The sequence below is a fragment of the Bidens hawaiensis genome, unplaced genomic scaffold (genome assembly GCF_021521415.1).
Source record: "Bidens hawaiensis isolate Kalapana, Puna unplaced genomic scaffold, B.hawaiensis_p1.1 tig00035107_1, whole genome shotgun sequence".
Classification (NCBI taxonomy): Eukaryota; Viridiplantae; Streptophyta; class Magnoliopsida; order Asterales; family Asteraceae; genus Bidens; species Bidens hawaiensis.
Genome location: NW_027505353.1, coordinates 22926 through 34778, shown reverse-complemented (window position 1 = coordinate 34778; position 11853 = coordinate 22926). Strand labels below are relative to the sequence as shown.

The 11853-nt window shown below is 33.1% G+C and overlaps 1 protein-coding gene across 1 annotated transcript; it reads right to left on the bottom strand.

Moving 5' to 3' along the window:
- Positions 1-3611: 3611 nt before the first annotated feature.
- LOC143612640 (protein LEAD-SENSITIVE 1-like) lies at positions 3612-4612 on the bottom strand. The gene is made up of 2 exons (XM_077086574.1): positions 4522-4612; positions 3612-4237 (listed from the first exon to the last, which is right to left on the bottom strand). Exons 1-2 carry the CDS (start codon positions 4610-4612, stop codon positions 3612-3614), a joined length of 717 nt encoding a protein of 238 aa, XP_076942689.1.
- Between the last annotated feature and the right edge of the window lie 7241 nt (positions 4613-11853).

Below are 11853 nucleotides of genomic sequence, written 5' to 3'. Positions count from 1 at the left end.
ATGGCTCCCCAAACTCAATGGTTTCACATGATGAATCTGTTGCATTTACAGCATACCCAAATGCAAGCAGATAGAGCTGCTCATGAGTTAGCACAAAGGAATTTGCTGCGGCATATCCAGTTCACTCAACATGAAAACAGGGAACTTCGAGCCCTAATTGCTGCTCAGGGGGAGAGATTGGATAAACAGGATGAGATCATTCTTCAGTTAACTTGTAAAGAAGATGAGTTAAAGAAATTAAAGAATGATGAAGATGATCAAGATGGTGCAGGTGGTGGGGTAGATCAGCAACCGGGCGGAAGTTCCACACCGTCGGCGGGAAATAAGACTGATGCGAGTGCTGGTGATTCTAAAGTTAGTAATCTACAGATTGTTCCATACAAAGATTACACGAGAGCCAAGCCAATAGATGTTATTCCGACTAACATGCTTCTGTTTGTAGGAATGGATGGAGTTGTGTACAGTATGGCGAATGCAGATGAGATCAAAGAAGGTGAATTTGTTGATCATTCATTAACAAAAGAACAAATTTCCTTGCTTTCGGATGTAAATGAAGAAGAGGTGGATGTGTTGGGTGAGCATATGGACGTGGATGTTGAAATGGAAGAAAGTACTAATACAGGCATTCCACACGGGAATGTGCCTGATTTTGATAAGGTAGAGGTAGAAGATGTTACTGCTAAGGAATATCCTGAGTTCTACACTGACAATAACAATGACTCAGGAATTCCATTTTTCACTATAGAACACTTTGATGCGGCAGAACGTCGTTTACAGGAGGAGAAAGAGAAGTGGAATAAAGCTGCAAAGACCAGTCACTTATCAGCGACATAGAAAAAGCGCAAATGTGCTTTGGATGGTATGTTCGAGCATAACGTAAAGAAAATGAACAAGATGATCGAGACCTTTCGTTATCATGAACAAGAGGAAGTCAAATTAGCAAGGGCTCGAGCATCAGCATACCAAATGACAAAGTACAAGCCAGTAAAAGATGTAAGAGGTGATTTGGTGGCATGGCAGTTTGATTTAGATCTTAAAGTATATATCGTTAAGTGGGAGCACGATATCTTATCTATGCCCAAGTGGGATGTGAGAACACTAGCTAATCGACCATTCGTGAATCGTGGGGACGATAAGTGGGCTAGTTGGTTCTATAAGCAGTTATTAAATGAAACCCATTTCGGTTTCAAGTTCTTCAAGCCACAAGTGCCTACTCATAAGTACATTGATGAGATTGACACTCGCACAGGCTGGAGAAAGTTGATATTACAGGTAAAACCGCCAAAGACAATGAAGAGGGTTCCTATGAAGACATTTCCTCAGAGTCTATTCACCTTGTTTAATTATTGGTATTACGACAATCATACAGGTGAAGCGGTTATTGTATATGGTCACGGTTCTAACACGAAGACGATACGTGTGATTGACCTAATGTGTCTAGTTAACTTATCTGAGTCTGACAACGATGCACTATTTACTAGTCAGATCAAGTTTACTAACGTAAGTGACTACGAGCTTGCTATGCAGTTTCAGAAGGCTGTTAGAGTCTGTTATGCATACAAGATTCACGGTTGCGTTGACTGGAAGACCAAGATGTTCCAGAGATAAGAGATAAAGAGCTCGAGACGAGGGGGAGTTTGTTAATATATGTTTTGTACGTCTCGATCATTATCAGGGTTATTAATGTAATTGATTAATGTATAGGGGTGATAATGTAAATATGGTTAAAAGGCCATTCGCTCTATTGTAAGTTATATTCGTTACTCCGTAACGAATGTAACACATTCGTCTAAATGTAAGCTCATTCGTTAACCCTGTTTAACGAATGGGATAACGAATGAGGGCCATTCGCTATCACTTAAAGTGTTAACGAATAAGCATGTTTATTCGTTAAGGTATTTGTAACGAATGACTTATTCGTTAAGTTAAGTTTAACGAATAGGGTCATCTTCCTATATATACCCCTGTAATCTATTTTAATTATAACAGTTCTGATTATTCCTTGAATCCTCTCGTTACTCTGTCCGATTGCCATCTCGATATACACACTACACCTACTAACGTAAATCTAGCCTAATCGTATACCTAATTAACATAAGCATCGACGTAATCACAAGATCTAGATCCGTAATAAGCTCTATCAAATAAATATGCTTAATTTGGGCACATCATACATCATCAAAGAATAGACGTACAAGCCAAAGTTAATTCAAGAAGACATTTAAACTACACAAAAATATACATCATTTCTGCAACAAATACTCCGTACTTTATATCGATCTCTTGCAAATTTACTTGAAACCAGTACTTATTACTTTAACTTTGTTTTTCCAGAAGGAATATGGCCTTAAACTAGCAAAGGAGGCAAAACAAGAAGAAAAATATAGAAAATTTTGCTGGTTGTTCTTCAAACACAGGTCGTGCCCCATCACAACACCACACCCAAACATCAATGCTACAGATATGCAATTTCTTCGCTTGAAACAAGCACCACCTTGACTTCATCCTCTTCATCTACAACTCAATTTTTCATCCAACCCGATGGTCAAACCTAAGACACTAACTGTTTCTCCATCTCTGATGGTTACTCAGAGCACCATCGCTAGATCTATGTCAAACCCGATGTCGTCTTAGCTGCCATCGCCAGATCTGCAACTTTTGAACAAGATTTGAAGTGATCATATATTATATATTCTCAAGTGAAAAGCTATGGTCGTAATAAGTTTAACACTTTATTTTAATTATATTTAAAAATGATTTTATGTATTTGTGTTTGACACAAGTGATCATTATTTATTATTATCATTATTATTATTATTATTATTATTAAGAGTTTTTTTTTGGTAGTTTCTCATGCATTTAATGAATAAAAAGTTATTCATATCTGGCCCAAGGATGTTACGTTAATGCAAACAACAGGTCTAAATGTTGAACTTAGGGTATGGTCAAACAAGACCCATCCATGTAACTAATTTTTAAAAAGTTCACAATTCTGTTTAAAAATAACATGTATTCAGATTTTAAGGTTCCAAGACTTTTATTGGGAAAAAAGGAAGTACATTGGTTTTCTATGGTATTCATCATGGTTGACTCTAAGGGTGTTTAACGTGGGCGATGATAGCTATCGAGAAAGGAATATAGAGAGCATAAACCGAGAAGAGTTGATTCACCAATTTGCTATCAATAATGTTAAGAGAGTTCACAAATCCCCGGTTAACTATTAGCCTATTCAGTATGCCATAAACTCTTTCGGATACCATGATTTTGCTAATTGTTATGTTTATTGCCATAACTTTAATCGGCGTATAAAACATGTGTTTACATTATTTAGTACGTTAAGGCTTAAAAGACATAGTTTTCCTGCTTGACTGGGGCATGCGAATTCTAATGGATAGCCCTGTTCACCCTAAAATGATTTTAGTTTTGTATGTTATTTGATAGTTTTATTGTTTATCTTTTTTTTTTTTTTCTGGGCAAGCGATATACAATTTATTCCTACCTGTCCTCTTAACAATTAATACATGCACCCATTTATACATATACAAAAGGGTAAAGTGGGTGAAAGCCTTTGATCACCTTGGATGGAACCCAACCAACCACTAATGAACGTCTTAAAGATTGAGATGAAAAGAGAACAACTCCTCAACAGGCACTTTCTCAACATCCTGTCGAACACCCAAATCTTTATTCTCCCTCTTCAAACAAGATCTTGGAATAGCCGTTTTAAGCCACACCACATAGTTCTCAATGCTCTCCTCCTTTTTCGTTGAATGAGCCATATTCGCTTGGCTGCTCCTCCCTTGGTAGCCAATATCTTTGCTCCACAGACCAGTTTTACAATAAAGTGCAAAATCTTCACAGTTGTTGTTAATCAAGTCATACTCTATATATCCATTTTCAAGCAGATAAGTGGCCCTATGTATGACTTCTTCTGGTGGATCGGATCTTGCAGTGGTGCACGTTCCACCTCTAAGTTTGTCAAGAAGGAACTCACGACTTGCTTCGTATTTGAATCGGTATAGTGAGCCTTTTTTTATGAAACAGTCTATGCAAGACACCCTTACACCACTACCAGCTACTTTTTCCAACCCACAATCCGACATTGCGCAAGTAGTTTTTTCCTTTTTTTTGCTGCGGCCACTTGAGATCCAGCTCTTAGAAGCAGTTGAAACATGAAGAAGTTCATCTGCTTTTGGGTTGACCAAATGAATAAGTTTGCCTTCTCCAATGAAAATTCCTGCACTAGCAAGTTTCTTACAAATGAATAATAAGCAAACACAAATGAATTAAAAAACATAGATTAGTCATCACCACTTTGATAGGGTGGTCAACAGGTTATCTTTAGGGTTTTTCTCTGGGTCCTAGGTTCGAATATGGGCGACACCACTGTAAGGGGGATTCAAACTTGGGTAGTAAGGTATGACAGATGCTATGACCTTTTGGGAGAGCTATTTTTACCACTGCAACATACGCCTTTCAATAAAAAAAATATCATAGATTATAGAAACGTTAAGTGCTTACCATGGTGAGTGTAAATCTTCTTCCTCCAAGTATAGATATGGTCTCCTTTCTCGAGTTCTAATGGTTTAACCTTCTGACTAAATAGCTCCATTTGTAACAATTAAGTATGCGCATATATATATATATAAATTGTGTTAATTTGGACCGACTTAATTAAATTCGTAAGAAATGTAGATGGGTTTTGCTTTTGAATTTGTTTTTTTTTTCTTTTTCACTTTCTTTTGATTTTACAATTTTAATTCAAAAGTTTGAAGTATTAAAATAATATTTTTCACTATTTGCACTAGTGCACTTCATTTATATTTTCATTCTTTCTTGAAGAAAAACGCCGCATGAAAAGTTACAAAAATAATTAAAATGCTTTTATTTATTATTGTATACCCCAATTATTAAACCCTCGAGTTGGGATGAAAATAAAACTCAAAACTTCACAGGAATACTTTAAACCCTAAAAATCTAAAACGACCATCGAAACGGGTATTTGGATATAGGGCCGTGTACGAGATTAATTCTAAAATTTTTCGCATGAAACATCTTGAGTTTCAAAATAGTTTACTAAATAAATAAAAGTTATTTATTCAAATGGTTAATGCCATAGTTATGAAACTTTGAGGGGGTAAACACTACAAAGAAAAGTATCATTAGCGGTCACAACTGATGCTGCTAAATGTACTGAAAATCGATACTAAAAGTGTTAGCGGCAACATGTCATCGCTATTGGGTAGCGACTATTGGCCTCTTTGCTATTGACCAGTATTTGTCACTACTAATCTCCTCTGAAGAGTGTCGCAACTAAAAGTGTACTTGCTGCTAATGTGTTGCCAGTGGATAATTTTTTGTATTATTTATTACAATGTCATGACGACATGTTAGTTTTGAAGGTATGTTAATTGAGAAAAATTATATATTGATAGCTATTAAATAAAATTAAGTGTGGATGATTGTTAATAAATTTAGTCGGGAGAAATTGATTTTAGGTAGAAAGAAATTGTAGTGTATAAATTATTATTGTGACTTTAATTGTGTGGAATAAAATAAAAAGAGAGGATAAATAAATTATAAAACAATTTATATACATATCTGTCTATACTAATAAACAATCTGGACACATGTCACTCTGTCATCCTTTCTCAGCTCTCTTTTCCCGCTTATTCAATAAACCCGAAATTTTACAACTGCCAGATCCTATTGACCCATACCCGGATTGTGTTATCTCCTAAAAGTTCGTTTTTCATTGAAACCCTAGCCTTACATATCGAACATCACTCTCTCGCCTCTGCCGCTCTGCGTATTGATAATCAAGATCCAATTTCTGTCAAATCTGGTTTAAACAGGTATGGGTTGTTTTTTTCTTTGATTTTCTCTGCCTATTACTCCTCAATTTGATTTTATCTAATCGATTTTATCTCTATTACTTTTAAAGTCTGTCTCGCATCTCTCTTAAAAAATAACCCATCTGCAACTTCAATTTGACCAGGTATTCCATGCTTATCTTGGGTATTGATGTTGTAATTGAATTCGACTTGATTCATTTAGTTATTTATTTCAATGACAATTTGATCAGTTGTTCCATTGATTTTTGTTTTTGATTTTGAAATCTAAGCAGGCCTGAAGAAGATGGGATAATCAGAAAGAAGATGCGTTGTGATTTGACCAAAGCAATCAGGTAACGATTCGATTCCTCATGATTACTAATATTAATTGATCGACATCATCAAGTTTTTATATCGATTTATTGCAGTTTCACATTTTTATAATTTGCCCTGCTGATAGATTTGTAAGTCAAAACTCCATCACTCGTGGCCGATTTGATCTTCATCACATTCTTTAATCTTCGCCTAATCATAATTCATTTATTTCTGATTTTAACATGGATATGGGACGCCGCCTTTCAACTTGGATATTAGGTAAAATTTGATTTGTTGATTTCATTGATGCATGTTCATACTGATCGTGGAAAAGCATTATATTTGGTGAATTTACCAGATCGTGAATTTTTATTGCTGAAAACCTTTTGTATATTGGTGGTTCTCTGGTTCGATTGATGATACCACTGCTCTCCTGTTCTCATGTATATCTCTTTAATCTTCATATCTAATATTCATCATGCGTTCACATACAATAAATACTAAGGTGTGATTTTGACTTTTAGATAGGAAATATTGGTAAAAAGAGGCCAAAAATTTTGTATTATACCTTATTTTTTGAATGGTATAAAATACTAGAGCATTTCACATGATCTCATGTTTCTAAGACCTTCTTATCTCCTTCAGTTAGGCTATAAAGAGTAAATTTTCAAGATTTTATAAAATAAAATCATTTATGACAAAGACTAATTCATATGGTGTTATGTTATTTCTTAATTGAGATTAGGCTAGATAGATCATGTTCAGGTTTTGATAAAACTTTCATTAATTTCAAACTCTGGACAAATTTATTAAAGAGATGAAAAAATGTGCCTCCTTTGAAAGGAGCATTTTTACTAAAAAATTAGTCCTATTTTGTTGTAACTGCAATCATCTTAATATTTTATTTCCTGTATTCCAATAGAGGTGTTTGGGATTCTTATATAATTTTTGGGTGGGAAATGCTACAGGTGTCAATAGCGAGGGAGGGACTTCAGTGATGCAGATGCTTTAGGCTCTACAATGGCCTTAACTCCTATAGAAGATGAAGATGAAACCAGAAGGTTATAGGTTATTAGTACAATAATATTATCCTACCTTATGGTTTGGTTTGTCTAAATAGGGCTTGTGAAGTGTAGATGTTGGATCTTAAAACAGGTTTTGTTTTCTAAAGATTTATATTCAAAAATTTTGTTCTAATAGCGATAAACTTTGAAGCGAGCTGATTTTGTGGAAAAATAATGTGTCTATTGTGCAGTAAAACAACAAAGTTTTTTAAGAGCAACGTTCTAAGTTGCTTTCACGTATACAATATTGTTAATTAACCTGTCTAATTAATGTGATATATGCACTATTAATCACACTCCCTTTTGATATTTGAGTTCAAACAATTTGTTTTTAAACTTTCAAATTTATGCTTAGCATGTAGATTTTCCAGTAAAGTTTTAACAGTTAATTACTTATTGTTAATTAACTTCAAAAATAATAGTGATAGCTTTGACATTTTAAAGTCAACTTTTCATGGTGGATACCATGTTTCTTATGTGTTGCAGCATCTCCTATAGTTTTATTCATAATAAGAGAATCAGACTAACTATGCCAGCATGTGGTTACCCGTCTTTTCATCTCAGTCGTTGAAACTGGAACTTTGGAGGCACGGCGGAACGATGCAAGCATTGAGGATTGGTGGAGAGGAGCAATTTCGTGTTTATTGTTGTAATGTTTATTTTATATACTATATGACCAAATAACTTTTTATGTTCATGTTGATAATAATTGTAGGAGTAGGTTATTAAGACTCTTGTGTAACTTACTTTTAATTTATTTCTTTACTTTGATAAGTTCAATGGTCAAGACCACTTTTATTATTAATTAGTTAGTGTAGGATGACCACTTTTGTTGTGAAGAGGGTGGCAATCAATTTCTTTTAGCCATATTTCTTTAAGCCATATAATTGTTTGTCGATATATTTGAGAATGTAAATAGATAACACCTTGCCAACATATGATTTAACTGATTTGCCCTTTACTATTCTCATTATTTCATATTTCATGACTTATAATATATATATATAATCATTATTATTGAGTATATTTGTAATGCATTTTCTATATATTTATGTTCTTATCATTTACCTTTATTTATTTATTTTTGTTTTGTTTCAAATAATTCATTTTATAAATTTTAATATTGATAATTCTTGTATATTACGCGGGATCTAAAACTAGTATATATATATATAGGGGTGAGAGGTTGTATAATAATGGCTTGTCATATATTGCATGCGTGACTTCCTATAACACCAATTTCAAATCCAAATTGAATCTACGCTGTGGCATAAACGTAATATGCACAATTTTTTTAACCTTAATTAGAGCTCAACCACGAAATCTCACAAATCAAACATTGTTGATCATGAACCAATTACTATCGAGTGCCATTAAACATCAAGAGTCTACAAATCAATCAAAAACTGATGATTTAATTAAGCGATATATGTAGAAGGTTGTAGAATCATCAATCGATTATGAAATTACAGAATATTACGCGCAGTTAAGCTTTGATTAGAGTTCAAAATTACTCTCACTCTACCTCACCCCCACCTCCGTACAAGTAGATAGAACCCCCCCCCCCCCCCCCCCCCTTCAAGTTGCAGAGGTCCTATTCCCTTACAAGTTGCAGAGATTATAGGACAACAAACAACTAATTGACATCTAATAATATGAGCATCTAATAATACAAAAAATTTGAATTTTAGTATACGTTTCTAATAACTTAAAGGTCCAACTACCTAGTTTTCAATCGTCAAATTAAACTTCAACTTGCAGCATGTTTAAAATAACATACTTTGACAACAATAATATTGGTGAGGATTCATAAGGTTTTACATATGTATATAGTATGAAAAGTATAAAATTCACAAGTCAAAATGTAACGTTTCAATCATAAAGCAAAAGAAAATAAATACATAATATTCTCGTTCGCTTGACCCATGCCATATTAACTAAGGAACCCCCCAATCGCCAACCTACTAGGAGTATTAGATGAGAACCACCATGCATTCCAACATATCACTACTACATAAACATGTAGTAGTTATGGATTTTTGCTACGGAAAAAATTGGTCACAAGTTTGGCTATGAAGTAGCTAGGGATACGTTTTGCTATGATTTAGCTATGCAAATTCCGTTGCAAAAAATAGTTCGTAGCAAAATCCGTAGCAACCTTAAGAAAATAAGTATAATAAAGATGACTTCATAAAATCAGTAGCAAGATCCGTAGCAAAATCATGGAAATAAATATTCAAAAAAGTTCAATAAAATCTGTAACAAAATCCGTAGCAACCTTGAGAAAATAAAAATACCGAAAGAGTTTTTATTTAAAGTCCGTTGTAAAATCCGTAGCAAAATTGTAAAAGAAAATTTTAAAACTAATTTAGTGCAATATTCGTAGTCAAATGCGTAGTTAAATCAAATGTAAATATTGAATTACAACACTTCGTATATATAAAGTTTAATACAAGGAATTTATCTAAAAAATAAAAGATCCCACATATCCTGATTTATTGCCTAGTTTACCTCCAACTTTCCCATGATATAGACATACAGTTACATATAACTTAATTACATTTATTTTATTGACTACTTTCACAAAATTTCCCTCACAATTACTTGTAATAATTTCCCTCGGTGCCAATTTGTGTATTTTATTTAAAGAAGGAAAAGAAAGAAAAATGAGAGATAAAAAAATTGTTGTGTTTCCGAGTTTCATTTAAGAAAGGAAATAGAATATAAAATATAAAAAAGGTGTTTCCGAGTTTCATTAAAGGAAAGAAAATGAGAGAAGGGGAGAGAAAATAAGAAGTAAAATAAGAAAAAACGTATCTTTCTAAATTGGAAAGATTAGAAAGTAAAAAGAAAGAAGTGATGCCAAAAGAAAAGATATGAAAATAAAATTTTCGTTTCCTCAATATTTTAGTATAATGCCAACACTTCCCCCAATTCCTTCAATTACCCATTCATTCCATCTTATTTATCATCTCCGGCTTGAGTTCATTGGCAGTTTCCTTTTCGAATTTCACTGGTATGTCATATTTGAATTAAAATTCAAGCCTTCGATTTTTCCTCTAAATTATTTAAAAAATCATTTCTTTTTAATTTTTTCATCTTTGTAGGGACGTTTATTATTTTCATCTACCTTTCTCAGGCTGCTAAATACATTGAGTATGATACTTTGTTTGAAGAAACAAGCAAAGGCGTTGAAGATAGACAAATATTCTAAGTTACACCCAAAGAGTCGGTAGACCATGTATTATATGTTGCAACCAACAAAGGAGAGATTTAATAAAATGGATATTTCTTCTGCCAGCCCAAGTATTACAATTAGATATTTTGTCCACAGTAATATGATTTTTTTTGTCATTTGAGATCTTGGTTTGTTGATTGAATATCAGTTGTTGTAATCAGAACTATTTCTACACACATATGTAATACATTTCATATCTATTTGATGGTTACACTTTTTTATCCTTAACCTTGTATGTTTGTATGTGTGCGTGCTTGTATAATATTGCTAATTACAGTACTTTCACAAAAATGAATAAAAAATAAATAAATATATAATTTTTTTAAAAGTTGTACTCAAATTTTATAGCAAAACGCGTAGCTAAAATATTAGTTTAAAAGGTCAATAGTAAAAATGGTAGTTAAAAATCCATAGCAAGATTTGTAGCGAACTTTTTCGTAGCTAAAAATTCATAGCAAAAATTGTAGTTAAAAATCCGTATAGCTAACGTTTTCGTAGCTAAAAATCCGTAGCCAAAAATTCCCGTAGCAAATATAGTAGCTAAAATAGCAATGCTTTTTTCGTAGCTAAAACCGTTGCAAAATATGATTCCGTAGCAGAATCGGTAGCAAAATCAATTAGTTACGAGACTTGTACCTACGAACCAAATCCATAGCAAATTCGTAGAAAAATGGGTGTTAGCTACGGATTTGCTATGAATTTGGCCGTAACAAATACCTGTTTTTGTAGTAGTGTATGTTGAAGAATTATTTGACGTAAGTACGTCCCGTCGAATTCTCCCACTATAAGTATGCGCATGCCTATGAGTCACCTCCACCAACAAAAATAACAAACAACTAGCACGTAATCACATAATTTATAAACATTATGATTTGAAACAAATACATACGAGACACATATGTGAATTTTAGTTTATAACATGAAACATAAAATAACAATAAAAGTTTTATAATGTGCTATACCCCAAAATGTTAAAAGGTGTAAAAATGTGGTTATGAGAACTCACAGGGTAAAGTTTAAGCAAGCTGAACCAGGCGAGTTTGGTTCGACGAGAGACCCTAGAAAATATTCTAGGTTTAATATAGGATTCAAGAAAAATACATGAAAATGAAAGACTTAAAAGAATTTGGTTCATGGTTTAATGTTTTAAACCTTTGAATATATATATATATATATATATATATATATATATATATATATATATATGGGAGATTTCAAATGAGAACCCCTTTGAGTTTTAAGAACTCGAAAGAACTCAGTGTAACGATTTTTTTTCGAATTTTTTTTATACATGCGTAATATATGTAGGTTACATATACGTAAAAATATTACATAATTTTTTACGCACCGAGTCGACTTTTTACACATGTGTAACGGACGTAAAAGTTAGTGTAGCCACTTA

Bases quoted from the DNA above. Each gene is read 5' to 3' on its own strand.
- LOC143612640 (XM_077086574.1), bottom strand. From the start codon at position 4,612: ATGGAGCTATTTAGTCAGAAGGTTAAACCATTAGAACTCGAGAAAGGA. The intron at 4,238-4,521 runs GTAAGCACTTAA...TTGCTAGTGCAG, and splicing joins GAAGATTTACACTCACCATG to GAATTTTCATTGGAGAAGGC.